The following is a 22,918-nucleotide window of genomic DNA, read 5'->3' as shown; positions in this document are numbered from 1 at the left end:
TATGCTCACTCCAGTCTGCTCCTGTTGAGCTTCAAGTGACCTTGGGGGACAGTCTACCACTCAGCTATTGCTTTAGAGGCAATAAGTGACATTTTATTCCCTTTGTAGCAAAAGATGCTCCATGAGAAACAAAGGAGACATTCACAGAGCCAGCAGGAGTCTTTAGCAGAAAGTGTACAGGGAAAGATTTAAGCCAGGCTCTATTGTTGGAAGAAGGAAGTTTCTCTGTGAACATCTAGGAAGTCTAGGCTCCAGTCTGGTACTGGGAACAGGGAGAAGGAGTAGCACTTTGTCTATCCTCTCTCCTTCTTTTCCTGGTGGTAGGTGGTGCTGCTGCTCTTCCTAGAGACCAGGAATGCACTTGCAGGTTACTGTTTTACACTTTACTGCTCAGGGTGTCCTAAGCATACACATCATGGATTCTCAGATTCTGGACAGCTGAGGTCCACAGCGTAACATTTCTCTCACCAGCTTCCATAAGCATTTCAGCACATGAGCAGATGTACCAGCAAATGATGCTCCACAAATCCTCATGACTACCACTACTCCCTCTTTCCCTGCAGCATTGGATGTGTGGTTTCCAGATTAGGACTCTCCTCTCCCACGCTGTGATGGTTCCCATGTGGTTTTGGCCAGGAGGCTTTCAGAGCAGCTCTCCGTCCAAAGGCTCTCACAGACAAATTACTGACAATGGTGCAAAGCTTAGTGCAATAAGGAAGTGTCACAGTTAACTCTAGCTAGAGTACTGGTAAGGTCTTGTATTGCTTTAGGCAAGAGAAGAGGTTTACAAGAAAAAAGGGCAAAGTATGCCCTGGTCCATAGAAATAGTTACACCCACTGTGATTTTTGGATTGTGATTACTACTTAGATTTTCTTGGTTCTGCTTCAAAATTCAACTAAATCAAGTGAGGCCTGATTTCCTCATCGACACAAAGTCCTATAGTCTTCTCAAACTGAATGAAGAATAGGCTTAGTTTGCTGCAGGAAAAATGGGAAAGGTGGAGGAACTGTGTTAGAGAAAATTATTAATTCCCCTGATGTCACTGAACCTCATCTTGATAATAATATGGAAAACCCCCACATTTTGTAAGTGTCAGAAGTAAACAAACAAGCTCACACGATGTGGCTGTCTGGAAGCAAAAAAATTTGACTTGATGATCCAGAAATCCCTTCCCCACTCCATTCTGTATACATGCCATTTTTTTCTTCCAAGGAAAAAATTCTAACAAATCCTTCTGGCATTCCTCCTATTTCACAAATACATTAGGTCACTAATAAACTGTATTTTCCAGGAATAAAAGCAGTATTTTGCTGTCCATCCAAGCCAGCTATTATCTCCATTCAGTAGCAGTAATGCCTGATAAATTTCCCCTGTAGCAGCCAGAAGTCCTCTGATTGCAAGCCAGCCCACCCTACAGTTACGTTTCTGTACAAGCAGAATGGAAAGAGTCTTTTTCCTAAAATTCTTACTTCATAAAGGCATAATAAAGGTGATTTAGAGGCTTCTATTCTTAAGGAAGGGAAGGTGGAAAACACTTTAGAGAATAAAGGTGACCATAATTTGGAGCTATTTTTTTCTGTTGATTACATATGCATTCTGTCCCAGTCCTATTACATCAGGGAAAAAAACTGTTTTCTCTAAGATACAAAACCTCCCTGCAGTCAGAAGCAAGTCACGAATGAACAAGGGACCAGATATTTAGCTGGAGAGAAAAATATTTTGTGAATACCACGGTATGTATGTATGGCGAGGCTTTTCAAACGAAGATTTGGGAAGGGCTGTACCACGTGGATGTCTCTTTCGAGCCTGCACAGTGGATTTTATTTTAGGTGAGGCACAGCATGTGTGAAATGGGCCCCACCCTTTAACTCCTAAGGCTCATGTGCTATGGCCGAGCGAGCTTGGATGGTGACAATGAAGTCTTCAGGACTAGAACCTACAGCACTTGGTATTCCCAGGAGGTCTCCTATCCAAGTACTAACCGGGCCTGATCCTGCTTAGCTTCCAGAGATCTGATGGGATCAGGCATCAGGCATTTAACTGCCTTTGAATACCACTAGGATGTACTGACAACAGGTGAGAGTTTGGAAGAGAATTGAAATGTTGTGGAAGAGCAGAAAATGGGGCTGGAGAGATTTTCTGCTGAAAATCCCTAAGATAGGCTCAAGTTAGCTTATGTGTGCTTTAGATCTTGAACATTCTCCTTCAGCAAAGATTTGGCATGAGTTAGTCTGGGATTAAGAATAACAATAAGTAAGCAGGAAGAGAAAATAGCCTTAATCCAGGGAGAGAGGTGAAGGCAACAAAAATGCACCAGGGTTGTACATCCTCGTGTCTCCCTGCAGTGGCAAAGGAAAGCAGTGATCTAAAAGGGGCATGTGATCTCTGAACAGGACTTTGAACCAGAGATGTTTAAGCATATAGAAAGAAGTGGTGACAGAGAAGCTTTTAGACAAATGACTTGGGCTAGCAGACCTATTAGGGATGGAAAGAGGAATTAATGAACACTGCTTATGCATATTATGCACAGTTACTAGGAAAGCTGGGAACACCCCTCAATGCTGCAGCATGCAGGCTGGCCTGCTCTTCACTACGCTAAAAAACAGAACACAAAAATAAAATAAAGTTCTGCTGGAGCTTCTCCATCGCCTTGGGGAGCTCTGCCTAGCTTCACGCTAGCAGATGCCTGCGTGGCTGGGGGAGCAGTAGCGGGGGCCCTCTGCGGCAGGGCAAGGCGTGGGGTCAGCCAGGCTGGGGCGATAGGTGCTGAGTTTCGCTGCAGGTGAGAGTCGCTGAGTTCCGGTGGGTGGGGAAGAGAGGAGATCCCTGTCGGGGGGGAAGGCCCAGGGACGAGGAGGAGAGGGGGCAAGAGAGAGGCGGGCTACCCACCAGGGAATGAAGGGTATTCCTACTGCAGAAGGAAAGTTGGCCGCGCTGCCACGAAGGACTGGTTCTCCTGCCTCTGTCATTCTCCCTGCCTCCCCCCTTCCTACTCCACCTCCTCCTCTTCCCCGCGCGTTGAGCGCACAGTACAGCCAGGCAGTGCAGTCTGCGCTGGTCGCCTTTGCCCGGTTCCGGTCCCAGTCCGCTGCCGCCCCCGCCACTGCGATGTTGGGGGGCGGCGCAGCCAGGCTATGAACCGCTGCCGGCCGAAAGCTCCGCCGCCCCTCCACTAGCCCACCGCAGGAGCACCGCGCTGCGGGTCACCTTGCAAGGAGGTGAGTGACCACCCCCCATCGTATCCCATCCTATCCTGTCCTATCCCCTCCAGGGAGCGATACACGAACCCCCCTCCCCCTCTTCGCACCGCATCCTCCGGAGCGGCGCCGCCGGGCACGGAGCGCGGGCGGGAGCACCGCGGCTCCCGCAGCCGCCGTGGCGGAGTCTCCGAGGGGAGCTGCGGGGAGCGCGGGGACTGGAGGGACCCTGCTCCCGCCGTGCGGCAGGGCGCTGCCCGCAGAGGTGCTTCTGCGGTGCCCTGGCGAGGCGAAATTAGCGTACCCTGTCCTGCCCGGCGGGGGTCCGGGGAGGGACGAGGCTTTTCCGGTGCCATGGCAAGGTATGGGTTGGGAGCATTGAATGGGTGTGTGTGCGTGGAGTCCTCCTTTTCACTTCCTTCCTCTTACCCATGAGGAATCCCCTCCAGCGCACTGACGCAGAGCATTTTTCCCTCCCAGCTCCCGGCCACCCTGCCAACCCAGGGCAGCCTCTGGCCAGGGCAGGGGGAGGTGCGGGGGTGCGCGGCCCCGTGCAAACTGCGGAGCAGAGCTGAGGAGCAGGTGGCAGTGATTGGGTTCTTGGCAGACACAGCTGCCCGCTTCTCTCACTATGCTGCTCGAGAGGCGCCGGACTGAATTTCTTTTCCTTCCCATTTTCTAGTTCCCATTCTATTAGTGACAGCTCAGTTCGAGAGAGAGGGATGGTTGAGGCGAGGAGGCAGCAGTGGTCCCTATTTGGTGGCAGAGAGGGGTGACCTGGGGTAAGTTGCTCATGCCTGCCCCATCCTTCTGGATCGGGTATCACTAAAGGATCCCGCAAGGGGGTCAGTCCTTCAGTAGGAAGAAGACCTTTCTGGAATTGACAGTGCAGGACTGCAAGCCTTCCTGGAACAGGACTGGTAGTCCCTGCTGGTCCAGAGTGCGCTGCAGGAGAAGAGGTGCAAGGGTCTATGTAGAACTGGCGATGGTGATGGCGTCTGACCCACGGTAGGAAGATGGAGTTATGTAGTGGCAGAAATTGCTCCAGAGAGCAATCTGTTGAACTGTGTCTTCAAAATCACTGTAGGAAGGCTGTGGCCTCAGTATGTAATAAAGGAGAAAGAAGAGAACAAAAAATAATCAAAACTTTCCAAGGGGATTAAATATTCAAATTGCAATTAATTAGACATTAATCTGGAGTAAACAGAGCATTAACAACATATTCTTGAACAGAAGATGATGCATTAACTGATACTTACAGGGATATGTTTTTGTAGTATAAAATGAAGTCAGAACAGAGAATGCACTTTTTACATTAATGCATTTAAATCACTTCCTTTTAATTATAGTTAATGAGCTATCATCTTCAAAGTAGCTGCATGTAGATGCTCCATATTAATTTCAAATTACCTCACTCCTAAGAATAAGCCATTTCTGATTTTACTGGATATGTGACATTTTATTGACAGTTTCATAAATAAAGGTTGTGCCAGGGTGTATGTAGGATAAATGTATTTGCAGGAATTAAATGAAGGCTCCTTTTATTAAATGGGCAAGCAGATGTCTCACACCACTGGTGCCATAGACTCTGGAATAAATCTCACACAGGAACATTCTTCCTTATACAAATGAAGATATAATGCAGTATGTAGTGTATACCACTGCAGCACATTTAACTTGATGAAAGCTGCTCTCAGAATTTAAAATGCTTTTGCTTCTGAGAGTAGTACCAGAGAAAAGGTGCAACATAGTTGGATAAGGGTTTTTGAATTTTTCTCTATAATTGTTACGTATGTATGTGTATGGCCACACTTCCCGCACAAAGATTTGGGAAGGGCTCTCCCCATGTGGGTATGCCCTTCCAGCCTGTGCACTGGATTTTTTAGGTGAGGCACAGCGTGCACAGAACTGGCCCCACCGTTTAAGTCCTAAGGTCCATTTTGCCACGGCCGAGCGAGCTTGGACAGTGACAGTGAAGTCCTTGGGACTGTCAGCACCCGGTACTAACCGGGGCTGACCCTGCTGAGCATCCAAGATCTGACAGGATGGGATGGCAGGGAGGCATTTAACTCCCAGGGGACGGTCCCCTCTGAGATAATTGTTATAAAGCTACAATTGTTGCCATGAGAGCTTTTTAATAATGCCTGCATGGTTATTAAGATTATACGTTGCACATGGGAATTTCCAAATTTTGTTTTCTGGACTTCAAAGATGAATTTTTAAAGGTTATTGTTTGTACAGTGCAAATGGAAAAGAACTGTAGAGGTGTGCACAGGAGGAAAATACTCTGTATATGTGACTTTGCTTTGACAAATGTGAATAGTGTCTGTGTGTAAATATGTGAGTATAAGTGTTCATGTCTGAATATATATTCTCTGGCTATCAAATCAATTGTTTCTGAATACTCTTTCTCTCGTAAAAGTTGGAAACTACTTTTGAGTAATGGGATCACAGAAAATGCTTCTTCTAAGATGTTAATGTCTTTGACCTTGAGGATTCAGGTAGAGCTGGTCCAACCTGTAACAACTAAAATCAAAAGATTTTGTGCTTTGAATTTGATGTTATAAAATTGAAAGAGTGACAAACGGTTATTTTCATTGCACCAGCAAAGACATTTTGAAGTAGTGATGCAGTGCATGAGAGGTGTGAGTCCATGCATGCCTTTAGCACTCCCAGTTTCATATATGGCTTCCCTATAAATGTATGTGTGTATCTATATAAAACCGGAAGGTGTAAAGTTCCCTCATTTACCAGCCATCCAAATCCATGCTGTAAAATATTTTTGATCTTATGCTCTGAAATTTTAGTTCACTGGGGCATGAGAACAATGAACTGGCTGTTCACATCAAGTTGGCATAATTCTAGCAGGGATTTATGTGCTTTGTCTGGGTGCTCTGATCCCTTAAAATTCCCCAAAGAGAACAAAGAAGCCAGAAATAGTGCTTGAAAAAGGATAATTTCCTTGGAAGACAGTCATAGAATCACAGAATGGTTTGGGTTGGAAGGGACCTTAGGATTATCTAGTTCCAAGCCCCCTGCCATGGGCAGTGACACCTTTCACTAGATCAGGTTGCTCAGGGCCTCATCCAACCTCACATTGAAAACTTCCAGAGGTGAGGCATAATAAAAGAGTTCAGCTCCTTTGAGAGGGACCTAACTTTCCTAGATTCCTTAAGACATCCAGCCTAGTGTCAGGTCTTGCAGGACAGCTGTGCTCAGCACACTTCTTCAGGACATCTCCCACAGCAGCTCCTTGCTACATGCAGTGTCTTACCCAGTCCTCTTCCAGCATGTGGTGTCCCTGCATCACCCAGCCACCTACCTTATAGCTCCTATTCTTGTGCTCTTTGCAACAAAGTAATCTCCCTTCTTCCAAGTGCATGTAGCTTTCAAGATCATGGAGACAACGTTGTGTTGTGGATATGCTGCCAGATCCATGTCTGTGCCTCCCATATAGAAAAATCCAGGGTCCTATGTTCCTTCTCCTCCCACAGGCAAGAGGCGATAGGATTTTTCTTCATGTTGAGGCAGTGCCCTCAGTCTAATGTGCCCCATTATTCATTTCCATTCTGATTTCTGCAGGGAAGGGTGAGTACAGGGTTAAAAAAGGTCTGCAGAAGTCAATCTATGCCCATTGATGCTCAGTTATTCCCTGCCTCCAGCTACCAGTTTTGCTATGGGTAAATCACTTATTCTGTAACGCTTTTGTCCCACAGCGTATTCCTGGCTCTGCAGTTCTTCTGGAGCCTGATGAAGCATGGCTGATTCTATTGTCCCAGCAGTGGCTGCTAAATCTAATCATCCTCACCTTGATGAACTGGCACTAGCCATTTTACAGCATCACAGAAGCATTTTTCCAGCAAAGTGACTTAAAACCCCAGGGGCAGGAGGTACAGAAACCCTCATTTTGCACCAAGTCTGCACTACTATGCTGTCTCCCCATTCTGTCATCTCTATCATTCATGCTTCAGGAATATCTCAAGTCCCAGTCTAAAGCACAGCATTGGTGGGTTACGTGCAGAGTAAGTGTGAGGCAGGTGTCTTGTCCTTCTTTGCTTCCTACATGCAATGTGGGAACGCAAGCAGAGCTGGATGAGCAGGGTGTGTGCAAGAATGAGGTTTTCTGGGGGCTTGGCTGCCCATCAGGAATGAGACTTAAGTGAGTAGGGTCAGTCCTGGATCCACATTTTGGTGTTCCTGTGTGTGGGCCAGCCTGGTCACAAACACAGTTAAACAAAGATTTTAGGTCAAAGGGGGAGGCACTAGAGTCAGCCAGCAGGCAGATGAGGGCAGATAAAGAAGATGATGCTATGATGTTGCTATTCCTGGGAGAGACACTTGCAGTTCGTTTGCAGAACATCAGGTAGCTTCTAAGCTGGAGAATTTAAATTCTGTTGCAACACAAGTCACCACTAACATTAGGCGGCAGAGGGTTTTGGTGATAATTTAGCCTTCCTCAGACCTTTAAATCTAGATTGACTCTCAGAAACTATCCAGACTCTGTGCCTTGGGACCAAGAAGACTGAGACAGGGCCTCTTTTCACCTAAGTGGCTTGTCCATCAGGTAAACATGCAGTGGAACAAGCAGTTTAATTGTGCATAAGCCCTCACTCTGCAAAACTTGGGTCATGGTTAAATCCCCAAGATCAATAGTTCTGGCCCAAAATTTGGCATGATAAGTGTGGGTGTGAGTCAACCTTTTCCCAGAAGCCAGAGCAGCTCTTGGGCAGAGGCTATGAGTGCTCCTCACTCCATGTGGGAGGGTCATGGTATTAACTTTGGAAGTTTTTTTCAGTGAGGTCACTCTGAACAATTAGAGATGCAATTATACACCCCAGAGAATAGCTATATTCACTTCCTTTGAAAGTGAAAGGCAGCACAATTTTCTGCTCTTCATGTTGGCAGCTTTCAGCCTGACCACTGTGCTGAAGGTAGTTAACAGAGCTATTTCACTGTGTCTATATATGATACCATAAAGATTAGTTTTACAACACTGGGCATAATAAAAGAGTTTTATTCAACAGCTTTTTGGATGGATGGAGGGAGAAGAAATGTCAGCTTACCCTTCTGTTGGGAGAAATATGTCTTAAAGCAAGAATCTCTCCTCATGACTCAATCTCCCCAGTTCGAAATGGGCACAGGGAGCTCACAAGTGAGGCTGGATACATTTGAGGTTGTCCAATGGTCCTGTTCTGCAGTATTGGGGAGCCTCTGAAAATCAATGATCTAGTGATCCAAGCTAGTGCAAGGGCATCCTTTGCTCGGTATTCTACTGGATAACCAGGCTTAGAGTGGAGGGTACATATTTGCAGTCGGGAGAGAAGGGGAAGGCACAAGAGAAGCACGTGTCACTCACATGCGCAAAAGGCTTTGCTCCTGTGGAGATGCAGTGTTAGGGCGGGATTCAGGTGTTTTATAGTTTCACACTGCACTCACCAGCCACTTGGTGAAAGCTGATTCTTAGCTTTCACATTTTCAGATGCAGTCAGGGGGCTGATAATAGGTTTCTGACACTGAGCTTTCCAAGATCGCCTTGGTAAAATTGTTGCTTAAAAAGGCATATAGTAGACTGATTTTTTGACTGCTTTCACTTTGCAAAATATTTGCTCTAAGTTGTATAGGTGTCATGGTGTTTTTACACTGGTGCTTTCCACAGTAGGCAGGGTTATTTATCTCACAGCAAGCTGCTGTTAGTCAGGTCAGTTATTTATTATCTGGAAAAGGCAGTTTTGTCACTAAAGGAAGAAAGTTATGAATTCAGACTGAACTCCAGAAAGAGTTGAGGCTGACACAATTAAGTCAGGCAGATTGCTAGAAAAGCCTCAGTCTTTTTATTTTTCTTTTAATTGGAGGCAACTTGAATTAAAAGCCAGTTTATTCAAATAAAAATAAATAAACAAAACATTAAATTTCATTTTGGCTCAGGCAAGATGCTTCCATCTGTTCAAAAGGAAAATTTTGTTGCCGGAATAACGTTATGTTTTAGGTCAATGCAAGGTAATTCCTCCTTTCTCCCCCTCTCTATTCTTTGGTTAAGCTACTGAATTAAGCAATCAATTATTCAGGCAGATCTAGTATGAATATGGTAATGGTTTCCACATTTAAATATATCTCTGGACAGGCAATTAAGAGACCTGGGTTTTATTTCCAGTTCTGCTACTGTGTTTGACATGACCTTGGGTATTTCACTGTACTCAAAGTTCCTCCTCTTCAGGGAAGGACAGGCCCACATTTCACAGTGAATTTGCTGCATATTGGTAATACTAAAATAGCATGGAGGTCTTTTTACTTCCACTGTTAGCAATGAAACCTTTATCTATCACTCATGCATGCATTCTTAATTTTCCCAGGGTGAGTTAGTTGCATTGCTTTATGAAACTCCCTGTAGTTTACTTAATAGGGCAAAAGGAATTTCAGCTGCTGAAATACAGCGTTCCCTTAAAACAAAACCTACTTTTAATGATTTACTTTGTAAATCAAAGGAAAAAATTACAAATGGGAAGTATTTTTTCTTCATTTCATTAAATATTTCATTTTGTAATCAGCTCTCCAGATCCATTTATTACTTGTGATTTTTCTCATGCAAAAGGTTCATGTTTGTTTTTGCAGTTCGTAAATGTCTGAATACTTCAGATCATGCTGAAACACTTCAGACCATGCTGAAACCTATTGCATTGCATTAAAAAACCCCTCTTACGTGAAAGCTTGTGCCAGGAAATCTGCAACCTCCAAACCTCTCCTGATGTATTTTTTTTCCAGGCTGCAGCTCTCACCATTTGACTTGCCTGCTCTTCAAGAAAGCTTTCTCCCCTCTTCTTTCTCTGTGCTGGCAGCAGGGAAATCCGGATCAAACACAGGGGCATTTTGTTGAATCTGATAGTCATGAGGTTGAATTGGTTTCTAGTGGTGGCACAACCCTGCAAAGGGTCGTTATTACTCCTTCCCATGCTGGTGTTAGATTTAGGATCACTGAAGGATTGGCAGAGGGATGTGGGAGCAGAAAAAAGTCTTTTGGGGAGCACAGGAGACAAGTGAGAATCTGTAAGGATGGGAGGGATTTGAATCATAGGATAATCAAGTTGAAGGAACCTCAGGACGTCTTCAGTTCTATTTCATGCTCAAAGGAGGGTCAACTATGGGGTCATGCCATGTTGCTCAGTGGGTATTGAAAGCCTCATGGACCTCCCTGGGCAGCCTTTTCCTGTGTTTGACTATCTTAATGGGGAAAAGATTTCCCCTGATATCCAAGACACTCATGCAGAAGCACACAAGATTTCTGAGCCCTTTCTCCTGACTGATGATCTGCAGGAAATGGCAGCGGGTGCAGCCATAAGCCTTGACAGCAGATAGAGACTGCCTTCAGCCTCACCTTGCCTTCATCTCCAAGTTCTCTGGCTAATAAGCCAGGCTGTTGGGCTGGTAATGCCTGGTCTGCCTGGATGAGTCTTTTTCTGGTCTATTGTGAGAAGATGGCTGGGACTTTTCAGCCATAGCATAATATTTCAACTGACTTGCATGTTCAGAGTGCAAGGTTTCTGAATTCAGAGTTCCTGAATTGCTTGTTCACACAGGACTTTGGGTACAACAAAAGTGTCTCCTGAAGGCTGAAACACCCTTAGGCTGTGCCAAGCTGTGCTAAGTCCCATGGAAGGAGGAGGAAAATAGCATCCTGCCAGGTCACAGGAGAGCAAGGGAGTTTTGGGATGGTGGGCAGTAACAGAGCTAGCTTCTGCTCCTTGTCTGCCAGAATCTGTTCTCTTCTCCTTGCCCTTTTCTACAGCTGGCATTTCTCTGTCTCACACCATTTAATTAATTAGTCTGTCAGCCACTGTCATCAGAGCAGGAGGCTGCAGAACACCCAGCAGAGTGTAGCTTTTATTGCAGCTACTGTAGCTGGGCTCTGCTGTAAGGCAAGTGATAGCTTAATAGACCACAGCATTGCAGACTAAATATCTTGGCACTGGTTGCTGCTTCTTACTAAAATAAAAAAGGGGGGCAGGGAAAGAAATGCAAGAAATTGGAAAGAGTAAAGGATACAGTAATTAATGGATTCACTTTAATACTAGAGACTTGGGTAAAAATGTTTAATTGCCCAAGGACTGAAGGTTGAAACTTGGTTTTCCCTTCTGGTTTCAGCCTCAAGCCTGTAAATGCAGAATTATTTTGGTTAGTGTCAGCACCAGTGACTGATTTGTGGGACAAATTGAAACTGTGCAAAGACAGATGAAACCTGAATCAAAGCAGTTAAATTAACTCTGCATCTAAACAGCTCTCTTATTGAAAGGGCTCTGATGAGTTTCATTTTCTTGTCAGCATCATTCTGAAACCTCACTGCAGGTAATGAAAATGACTTTTTCTGCTTTGAGTGTTGGATCCCTGCAGAGAAGGCATCCTCCAGTTTCCTCAGGTGGTCTGTTAGAGGTTGTCTGCTCAGACACACTGCCATCTGGGGATTTTGGGCTGCAGTTGTACTGGAAACTGGGGCAACTTAATTTTAGTACCTGCGTGTGAGTCACAGGCATATGAGCCTGGCCCAGGTCACATCAGAGAAAGCCCTCAGTGAAAGTATAGTGAATCCACATCCAGGGAGTCCCTGCAGGCAGGACATAGGCTCTGAGCCATTGCAGAAGCACTTGCTGCCTTTTGCCCTTAAGCATCACTCATGACCATGTGCCATTCTCTGTCATACCACCATCTGAACCTGGGGGACTCGTTTCACCTGCTTCACTCCTCTGAAGGTTAGTATTAAGCTGAGAGGTCTCTCTTGTATTTTACAGGGAGACTGAGCCCACCGGAACTGTGCACCTTGCATATCTTCAATTAATTTCTCCCAGGAAACATACTCAGATGTCTGCAGTAGGTGAAAGGAAGTGCAGCCTTTGAGTCTGATTCTCCCACCAACACTGACTTAGCAGCTGGTTACAACAGCCTTGGAAACCTGATTTAACTCCCTTCAACCAGTGGTTGGGAAGAGAAAAGTTCAGGGGAGGTCCTCTTTTCCCCATGAGGATGTAAAATTTGATTTGTGGCTATGTAAGACCCTGGGCTTAAGCTGGAAGCTCATGGAGGGGGTTTTACTTTAAAAATATACAAGGCTCCAAAATCCACATGCCAGATTTATTAAAAGTGCCTTCAGTTCTTTAGATACCTTGAGAGAGAGCACACAGGAGAAAATGCTACACATGTTTCTCAGGAGGTCACATAACACATTTTTACTGGAAAACTTTAGAAAATAAGGGAACTTGGCAAAAATTTAAAGGCAACATTCAACCAAAATAAAGCATTTCATAAAGCACTGACTTAGCACATGCTAACCCACACAATTTAGCAAAATCCAACCCATTCACCTTTAAGTTAAACAGGTATCAAGAAAGGAGATTAGGAGAAGAAGAAGTAAAGAAAGAGAGAAGTGGAGAATTTTAGCTACTGGCGTAGCTCCAGCATACATCCAACTTCCAGCAGGAGTGCAGGAAATGGCAGGGCCACAACAATGTGGAGACCTCGTCTTCAGTTTTATCTGCTCTGCCCCCTATGACCACCCTGTCCATGCAGGACTTCTGGCCCACTAGCCACTCTGGGGCTGGACTGGGGCTCTGGGCCAAGGTGTGGGGCAGTACTCCTGGTATGCCAGTGACTGACAGCTCCTCTGGGGCTGGCCAAGGAGGCTCCAAGAGGCTGGAGTATGGAGCAGGGCACCACGTCACCTTCATGAAATTCAACCTGTCCCTTCCCCCTCATGCACACACTTGAGTTGCTCCAAGCTAATAATTAATATAATAATCCAGTGTCTGACAGTACTCTTAATCTTGTCTTTTCATTGATGAAGAATATCTCAGGACCTCAACTGTTTCTTAGGTTCCCTAGACAGCAATTGACCTTGTTTCAGCTAAGCATCAAAATGCACTGGCAATCAAGAAGCTATTTATTTAAACCCAGAATTTCACCCAGAAAAGAAAAATGAATGCCTAACTATTGTTGTTGTTGTTTGTTTGTTTATTATTTCCTTTTTTTTCCTGTTAAGATGTTATAATCAAAAGGCATAAGAGACTTACCAGCTTCTTACTGTTAAGCAGTACGTTTGCAGGGCCAAGAACATTGGGTCATGCTCTGGTGAGGCAGCCAGCCAGTTACAGATTGAAATGGCTCTAGAGTTAAACAATTTTCCTTGATTGCATGCTGCCATACTCATCTCCCTGCTGATCTTCCCTGAGGCATGCTGCCTGCACTGCTGTGTGGGACTGTGGAGATGAAGTCTTGAGCAATGCATTATTCCTATTATTGGAGGAGCTCTGTATGGGAAGGATGCTCCCTGTCTTTTTGTTACCTCATTTCAGATGTCTTCTTCTCCTTTTTTCCCATCCCTAGGGACAAGTGTCAGTCAGAATCTGCAAGACTGGTTTACAAGACTGGTTTAATTGCACAGCAGGTAAGCAGCTGCCAGATAGATACATGGTAGAACTGAGGAAAACTAGTTGTTCTATCCTATATAGTAAGTGAGGGATGCCAAGATGCATTCTGTTGTCCATAGGCTGAATAGTCCCACACTAATTGTGTCCGTGCTGCTAAATTCTCTTACCTGCCAAAACAGGGTGGGTTTCCCCTTGGGCTTCTCCAAGTGTGTAACTTACTTACTGCAGTGCACATGTTGTCTGGAGAGAGCAATAGGTTGAAGCCAGGTGGTGGTTTGCTGACACTTTGCTGGTGCAGGTGATTTGGCAGTCTGTGTGAGCCTGTAACATAGTAGTTCTCAGTTCCCTAGGATGGTAGAGATACCATCCATAGAGTGCCAGAACTGTCATGAGCAGTCTTGGTTTAGGTCTTCTTCAGTCTGGTCTATAGTCACTCCAAATGCTTTGGCGCCAAAACCTTTTGAAATGATGTTGAGTCTTGGGCCTCCTTTTAACCAGGAACTTGGCTTCTGCATCATGTAAGCTGATGATCATTGAAGAGCAAGGGTATGGGCAATCCTGACTCCCAGTGACACTGATGTCCCAGTGACATTCTGAAGTGCTCCTGGATCTGCTGCGTATTGGTAATACTAAAATAGGATGGAGGTCTTTTTATTTTCACTGTTAGCAATGAAACCTTTAGCTATCACTCATGCATGGATTCCTTATTTTCCCAGTGTGAGTTAGTTTAATTGCCTTATGAAACTCCCAGCAGTTTACTTGAAAGGGCAAAAGGTCACTCTGGCATACTAAAGCATTTCTCTTGTTGCTGAGAAGCATGAGAAGAACTGAAGGATGATTTTCATTTCCCGTGGCTTTGGAGTGTCCACATGCAAGTCAGCTTTAAAGAGGTGGGAGTGATCCTTATTCATAATCCATCCCTTTGAAGATGACCACCTAAAACTATGAAGAACACGGCTGCACACCAGCTACCTCTGGTGTTATTGTACATGTAGAGCCTCATTTGCACCCATTCAAAGTGAGCATTATCCATGAAGACATTACAGCTGTCAGAAGAATGCCTGGAGTGAGACTTGTGTTTTCAAAGCCAAGCCATCTGGATGATAGGCAAGTGCAGAAACGTGAAGGGAGTCTGACAGCACTGCTTTAAGGCATACAAGAAAATTACCTTAATACAGCATTTTTCTGAGTGGTACTCAAGCCAGACAATACGTCTTTGTATTGGGACCACAGGGAGTGCGAGGCCTGACCCAGGCTTTCCTGCAGCCATTGATAATGTGGTGAACTGCTGACTTCTTCATACATTTTTGTGGAAGGACACTTGTTTGATTTTTGCATCTTCTAATTTCTACTACATCTGTGGCATATTCCTGTGGACTGTTTCAGTTTGCTTTTACAAATGGCAGGGCTAAGAATACTTGTGAGATGGTTTGCAGTTTTGAGTGAAGTCTGTTTGGCTTCAGCAGAATTGATGGTTAGTGTCATACATCAGGGAGTTTTTCATATTTTCCAAAGCAGCTCAGAGGGAACTGAGCAAAGTATGAGAACTTACTTTTAAGTTGTTGACTTTTTCTCAGCTTCTGCCAGAGGTGATGTACTTTCATTCTGGTTTTTCGGAAAAGCTTGGAGGAAGAAGTGGAAAGTTAGTGGGCAAGCTATTGGAGACAGAGCAGAACGATCCTGCTACCTAGATTACATATCTGCCTGGGTAAAGCCAGCGGTGTTCCCCAGTTGAGGTTGCTGGGTGGGTCCCACATAATTTCTGAAGCAGCCCACAGGAGATCTTATGGGTTGCCAGCACTCAATGGGGAGCAGCAGATTGAAGGTCCTTGTTCTGCAAGCACCAGTCCTAAGGCCAATGTCAGCATGTTGGCCTCCCCACCCACTCTTGCCTGTTGAACTTTGCTTGCTTCTTCCAAAAGCAGGTCCACTACACACCAGTACCTCTGCTGACCTGGGCTGATGGATTCTAGCTGGGAGTAGGAAGAGGGTGTGGTCCTGTGTTCATTTAGCACAGGTATTGTTGCATATTGAAGTGAGTTTTCCTTGTAAAGACAGGGCACCTGCTGTCAGTCTTGATCTGCAAATGGATTGAGGGCTTTGGGACTAAACCTTTGGTGAAAGCAAGCTTTCAAGCTCATCTTCAAATTCGTTAAATTTTGCTCACAGGTTCACCAGGCTTGGGGCTGAGACCTCTGCAATGTAAATTCCATGAGATCCCACCATGGTGTATTTTCTCTTGTGTAGCTTTCCTGGCAGTTCACTTAATAGAAGCACTAAACTATTTGACAACACAATAAAATGGGTTTTCTGCATGTTAAACCAAGTACTGTGAATATAAACTTGAGTTTACTGGGTCAAGCTGTCTTGTATGTTAAATGCATTTCTAGCTTCATTGGTAGTGTTAGAACAGAAGTGTTAGAACTAGCTTTTAGATGGTTTAAGTATCTTGTATCCTAAAAGGAGATTGCAGATATTTGAAGTCTGGAGTTATTTAGGGAAAACAAAATGCGGCTTTTCCTAGACATTGCTCTGTTAGAGGCTGTCTGATATGAAAGGGAAATAAAGAGAATGCATCAAACAAAAAGAATACATATGTATGTGTGTTTGTATGCCATTCTTGGTTTCCTCCAGACAACACACTGGGGACATGTAATCCTATTTTAATAATTTGGCCTTAGAGGATCTAATATGAAGCTCTTTGAAGCCAGGAGCATTTCTGTCATTTCTGTGGTCAGGCACAGAAACAAACCTCTGTACTTACTGTTGCTGTGACAGACACATCCATATTTCAAAAAGCATTTTCCTTTGGCTACATCTGAGGAAAACTAGCAAAAACTAGCATCCTGGTGAGAAAGTGTTTGGCCTGGTAAAAAGGTAATTTTCAGCCTTGATTTCTCATGCCTTAGTGCAGCCTACCCAATACAGAACCACAATGGTAATAAGCTGAGACAGAAGAAAGCTTTTGTTCATGTGCAAAAGGAGACAACCAGTTCCTGGGGCTCAAGTGACAGTTCATTCAGGCTTTACAGGTGCATCTGGATGGGGATGGTCACACTGACAAGCCCTATCTCAACCCTTCAGTCTGCTGCCCTGGACAGCCTTAGAGGATTTGGAAGAAGTAGCACACCCAGAGCAACACAGGGGATTTGTGATCCTGTCCAGAGGAGTTTTACATTTTTTTATTTTTTTTTAGTTCTTCTAGGTCAGATCTGATCTCACCTTCCCTGAGTGTTTTTATTGGTTGATTTGAAGAACACTTTCTGCTTATTTTCCTGCAAATGGGTTTCCAAAAGATAGTAAAGCATTTGCCAAGGGCAAAGAGTGGCTGCAGACACTGCCAGCTGAACTACACCAGCTGCCCACCCTTTGCAATTGCAGATTTCTGAGAACTGAAAACAGTTATTTGATTTTTTTTTTTGGGGGGGGGAGGAGAGGTTGTTTGTTTGGTTTGGGTGGGGGGTGTTGTCTTTTTTGCCATGTCTTATCACTCTCCAAGTGGGCATACATTGGAAGAACGGAGAACTAGGTCAGAGTGCACAAATATGTGGGGCACTATTTCCTCTTGAGATGATATGGAAGATAAGCTGATTTGAGTGCCATTATTCATTGTCTTTGTCCTCACCTTGCTTTCTGTTTCCTTTCTTCATCAGGAAAATGGGCTGCTTTCCCAGTGTGAACTGTCTCTAAAGTACAGTAAAATAAAGGCTACTTGGCCCACTGCCTCAGACACCTCCTAGTATGGATGGCTTGGTTGAGCAGAACAGCATGCTAATGCATAATAAGATCACTGAAGCTGGGAAAAGGAATGGCTTAATTAATACAAGGATCTTAATGGCTGAGAGTCGAGATGGTCTGGTCTCTGTGTACTCGACCCCACAGTACCAAAGTCACAGAGCAGGCAGCCTATCCTCTCTGAGCTGCCTGGAGAATGGCAGGAATGACCCTGTGCAGCAGCTCCTGGACCCCAACATGCTGCAGCAGACAGTGGAGTCTCACTGCCGGCCCAACATCATCCTTTACTCTGAGAACATGCTGCGCTCATGGGGTGAGAACATTGGCTTGGAGTGCTGTGAAACTACCTTCATCGAGGCCTGCTCTCCTACCAAAGACAGCCTGGAGTACCCAGACAGCAAGTTCATCGATCTGTCAGCAGACGACATCAAGATTCACACCCTCTCCTATGATGTTGAGGAAGATGAGGATTTCCAGGAGCTAGAGGTCAGATGTCATATGGGATATGTGGGGGAGGCTGGGAGAAGGCGGGCATATTTGAGATTAAGTGTACAGCCTACAAGAGCTGATCTGCAAGGGATCAGCTGCTTTGTAAGCTACTCTGCATGGGATCTGCTGCATCACTTTCTCCTCCAACCAGACAGTGAATGATCGCTTATCTTTATTTGTTGGGTAAAGTCCCAGCTCTGTGCGATACCAATTGCAAAATTTCCACTGACCCTAATGGAGATCAGCATTTGCCTCCTGCCTCTGAATGGACTGGTCAGAAACTGAAGAAGACTCATGTGCTTAAATGTGTGGTAGTTAGACCTAGACTATGTGTAGTCTAGGCCTAGCTACCTCAAATGCTGTGTACAGTCAGGCCTGGGAGCATCTGTCTACTCACATGGAGCTTGTCTTACTCAGCAGGCCAACATTTTCCCTTGCCTTCACTTAACTTGAACTGTGCATAGAGCATAATCTTTTACATACTGGCTATAAGACCCCAGTCCTGAAGCCACAAGCTTTAGTGTTAGTATTATGTATATTTAAGTCTCCAAAATAATTTCACTACTGAATTTTTACAAAGCCTTTTTTTTAATACCTCAAGATTGCATAAAGAGAAAGTGCTATATATAATTTCTCAAGAGATTTCATTTAATTTAGTGAGAAAAATAGGCATTTTGTCAAAAGATTCATGGGCTAACATACAGCCAGGACAAAGCATTTCACCCAGCACACACCAGCTTAGTAAAATACAACCCATTGGTTTTAAGTTACCCAAAAGAAGTTAAGGCAATAGTAAAGAAAGAAAAGAGAGTAAGAGAAGAAACAGGACTAAAGAGAGGAGAGAAAGAGTAAAGAAAGAAACTAGAATAAGAGAAAAATAGTTACCGCTGAGAATCCTTCACATGGTCACGGCTGGAGTGGAGAGAGAAAGAAGCAGAGACTGTTCCCTTGTATTTATATGGTCTGGGTACTGTGGCCACCCCTCCCAGGGTCCAGTTCACTGACCACACAGAACCCTCCAGGCCAGAGTGAGAGTTGGTGCAGCCAATCAGAGGCTCAGGGAGGGGCATGGTGTGTGTGGCCTTTTGATTGCCAGATCTGCTGTGTTTCGTACTATGGCTGCCATGTTCTGCCCTGCCATGTGGGCTTCAGCCTGGCCTCTTCCCCCCACATTCACAGAGTTTGTTCCAACCTAATAAATAATCCAGTCAGATTTGAATCCAGTCTCTCACGCGGGCTCAAACACAAAACATTTTCTGAGTGAACACAGAATCACAAATCTTTGGGTTTCAAGCTGCAATGAATCCCATGTCTCTGAAATAAAAGATACATCTCTGGTGGAGTGAAACAGTTCATTAGATCCAAATGCAATGTTTTCTTCTGGATTCCTGTGCTCCATTGATTGCTCACTGTAAAGTAATAGGACAGACTATGGAAATCAATTTCATTATTTCTGAAACGATACATTTTTACATTATCTTTTTGTTGTTGGCTGAAACCAACTGCCCAAGTGTAGCACAGGTTTGTGTTTGCCAGTGTGTCTGGGAGTGGAAGGTGTACATAATGCTGCCAATCTGAAAACTTTCTCCAGTGTCCAGGACTCCTAACCTAGCAAAGATTGTTTGGCTATCTGGAGCAAAGCCATAGCTTCAACATGAATGTCCCAGTTGACATCGGGAGATTGTTTGCTTGTCTTTCTCTGTTGCTGGGATTTTCTCCATGGAGACCTAACAAGTCCTGAACTCTTTATTTTCACCTCCTGTAATACCAGTGTCTCAACCTGTGATCAGCACAGAGGAAACCCAACAAGAACCTGACTTCCCTTTTATTCTCTTTTCTCTCTTATTGATAAGGTAGGAAGTGTTTTTCCCAGTGTGTGCCAGTAATGCAGTATTCAGTGCCTCCACAGGGAGGCAAAAGGTTTCTCTCTGAGGCATGTGAGAGTGTTAGCTCAAATTGCACCCTTCTACCCGATTTCAGAATTGACTGTGGAAAGTATAATTTTCTTAATCAAAGCAAAATCCCTGGTTGCTGTCTTTTTGCCCCAGTTTCTCTCATGCAGTTGTGATGCAAATGACTGCAGCACACATAATTGCCTAATGGTGTTATTGTCACATCTGGTCTGACATTTAGGCAGCAAAAAAAAGTCTCCCTCAATCCAAATCAACAAGACCGTCATTCCTCTGCCAGCTGTTGGAGAATAAGCTAAAAAAAGGCTGAGAAAATAAGCAGGATAAGGAAAAATGTTTTATACCAAAAATACTTTTCTTGTTGCTATTTTTAAGGTGCCTTTGCAATTTAGAACCCTCAGTCTTTTCAAAGCGGTACGGTAGGAGCTTGATCAGCTTTTCATAGAGAACATTTGTATCTGAAAAATCAGCTGCAGAACTTCATCCTTGTCCTTCTCAGATCTTAAGGGGAGAAAGGAGACAGTCTTTGCAAATTTTGGTACCACGCTATGACAGCGTGTGCATCATTTTCTGGGACTCCTTTCTCACCTATTTTTCTGGACTCTAGCCTTATGAGGTCATAAATGTGTTTTAGTTTGAGGGGAAAAAAACCAAAATGTTTACCCACAAGCAGGGGAGGGGGCCTTCTCCACAATAATCACGCCACTCTTTATCAAATTTAAGAAAAAAGGAATTTTAATAGAAGAAGGATAACTGTTCTTAACTGCTATATATAAACAGACTAGTGTAAACCGCTTCCCCAACACCACAAGAGAAAGAAAGAAAAACAAACAACAACAAAACCCAGCAGGTTTTCCTCCAGGAGGAAAGTTATACTTAAGCAGTGTCAAATGTCAGTCCGGCTGGCTGCGGAGTGAGTTCCCAGTAGTTCCCAGTCCCTCTCCAGCGAGACAGACGAGTGGTTAGCTCTCAGATGAACTCTGTGTCTCTTGTCCCAGATGAAGGAAAAAGAAAGCTGGAAGTGGGGAACCACCACGTGTCCTACAAAAGCAGCTGCAAACATCTCTCTCTCCTGGGTCACTGCCCCAGCCGGGGCGGGCAGGCTGTGACGGTGCAGGCGGTGGTCAGTGCAGGTGGTGGTCAGGCTGGAAGAGAGGACGGGATCCCAGATGCAGGAACCAGGAGAAACAGCCACGGCGAGGAGAAAAGCAGCAGCTCAGTCAGAAGCCCCAGCAGTGCCAGCAGAGCCACTTCTCTCCTCGGCAGCCACCGCTCCTCCCTTCCACCGAGCTAAGAAAAGAAAGATGTCCCCAAAAAACAAAAGAGACAAAACCTGCCCCCATCCAAGTGATCAGTAGTTAACTACTTCTTTTGTTAACTGCTGGCATGGGCAGTTAGTGGCAGGGGAGAGAATTTACATGATAATCCCAAACTACAAAAACAGGTCACTTCTTAAGTGAGTGTACTGCATCTGGCATCATGATTTGCAGCCTCATTTAACCCTTTGAGATGTTACTGCCCTAATAAATGGAAGGGTGTATGGACGACCCTCCTGACCTACACATAGAAAATGCCCCAAGAAGGAAGACATTAACAAAGTACACACCACCCATGCATCTACCTCTCTGTCAAGGTTTCTACTCCACTAGGGGAACAGAGGAAGGGTGGAGGAAAAAAGGCAAGGTTTGGGTAAGGACCTGGTTAGCTGGAACCACATTCGTTACTATAGGCCTGTGCTTTGAGCCCAGTATCAGTCTTCATTGCTGTGCTACTTGGCCAACTCTGTGCAGCACTGCGATTTTCACATTTTTCCATGAACCAGACCCAAATGATTGACCTGCTCTGCAGCTACACTCAGCACAAGGGATCTCAGCATGGGGAGTAACTTCCATTCCAGAAAGGTCCAAATTCTGCAGATGAATCTGGTCATGCAGAAAGATAGGTGGGAGAGGAGAGATGCATTTGACAGCACAGGACCAGCAAAAAAGGTGACTGCTGTGTTGTGCTCTTCTGCTTCACATGTGGACAGATGCATGAGGGCTTGGCTTGTCTATTACAGAGGTTCATTAGAGACCTAACTTCATGTGCTGAGACTCCAGGAAAGGAAGAAAAATATTTAAGGACAACAGTCCCTGAATAGGGGAGAGAACGATGCCAGATTGGTAACTACATAAAAATTTGCTTGTCTGTCCAAATGACAGAACACCTGAATCACACAGCACAAGTGTGGCCTACTAGTAAGATTTTTTTTTCCCAGCAGTTACTGAAAAGAAGCAAATGGTTTTTAAAGTTGCTAACAGACTCAAAGTGGGGTGGAAAGGGTTAGTACCAGGACTGAGAGCAGAAGTTAGAGGGAGAGCAACAGGAGAGGGTGATACAGCAGAGGTGCAAGGTTTGTTTCCCCACTGTGAGAGCCTTAAAGGATTGGATTCTACCCTTGAGGATGCACACATTACTGTGTATTGTGCTGCATTGACTGTCATGCCACAGCTCATCAGGGCGTGGGAGCTGCACTGTGTAAAAGCACATGAGGGCTCAGTTCTTGTAATGATTTTTTATTGTAATGTATTTGCATTGGCACTTCTTTCTGGGAGAAAACTATAAAAATAGCCCCTTTTTGGAAACATTAACAAGTAAGGAAGCTTTGTGCAGTAGGGCTCTTAAAAACTGAGGGCTACCTCCCATTCTTCCCATGTCAGTGTGAGGCAAGTGGATTCCCATCTCAGTAAACTGCCTTCTGGGAGACAGAACAACTGTGGGGTTGTGAGTCATTTGTCTCCCCATGTCTCTCTGACACTGCCTATCTTATAGCACAGTGCCTGCCTAGGATCTTTCAGGATGGATATTTAGTTTCTTAGAAATGCCAAAAAACCCTGACTTATCCCTTCATGGTGACCCCCTCCATGCAATACTTTCAGGAGGGACACATGCAGAAAAGTTTCATTGCTGGTCAGACTGTTTCTGCCAGGATTTTGTTTTTGAAGAGAGCATGGCTCTTGATAACCAGAAAGGTTATTGTTCTCTTGCACAAAACTTTGCAGTAGAGAAAGGTTCTGAAAAAACACAACTAGTTTGAACGACAGGGACAATGTTTTGGTTTGAAGAGTTGGCCCAGCCAAGCTACAGGGATTGCTGCTCTGTTGCCTGTGATCCTCTTCAGGCTGGGTCTGTCCAGCT

At 44.8% G+C, this 22,918-nt stretch overlaps 1 protein-coding gene across 2 annotated transcripts in view; it reads left to right on the top strand.

The window, feature by feature from the left end:
* Positions 1–3,035: 3,035 nt before the first annotated feature.
* SYNDIG1 (synapse differentiation inducing 1) overlaps positions 3,036–22,918 on the top strand; it is a 74,978-nt gene continuing 55,095 nt past the window's right edge. The window contains exons 1-3 of one of the 2 annotated variants that reach the window (XM_071548080.1): positions 3,036–3,219; positions 13,564–13,624; positions 17,261–17,828. In XM_071548080.1, the coding sequence (XP_071404181.1) occupies positions 17,349–17,828 (480 nt within the window). In that variant the 5' untranslated portion in view covers positions 3,036–3,219; positions 13,564–13,624; positions 17,261–17,348. The remainder of the gene's footprint in view (positions 3,220–13,563; positions 13,625–17,260; positions 17,829–22,918) is intronic. The other variant, XM_071548081.1, reaches the window with a different exon arrangement.

The sequence above is a fragment of the Pithys albifrons genome, chromosome 2 (assembly GCF_047495875.1).
Source record: "Pithys albifrons albifrons isolate INPA30051 chromosome 2, PitAlb_v1, whole genome shotgun sequence".
NCBI classification, from domain to species: Eukaryota; Metazoa; Chordata; class Aves; order Passeriformes; family Thamnophilidae; genus Pithys; species Pithys albifrons.
Note: the sequence above shows the minus strand (reverse complement) of the source record. Positions and strands in the feature narration are given on the sequence as shown.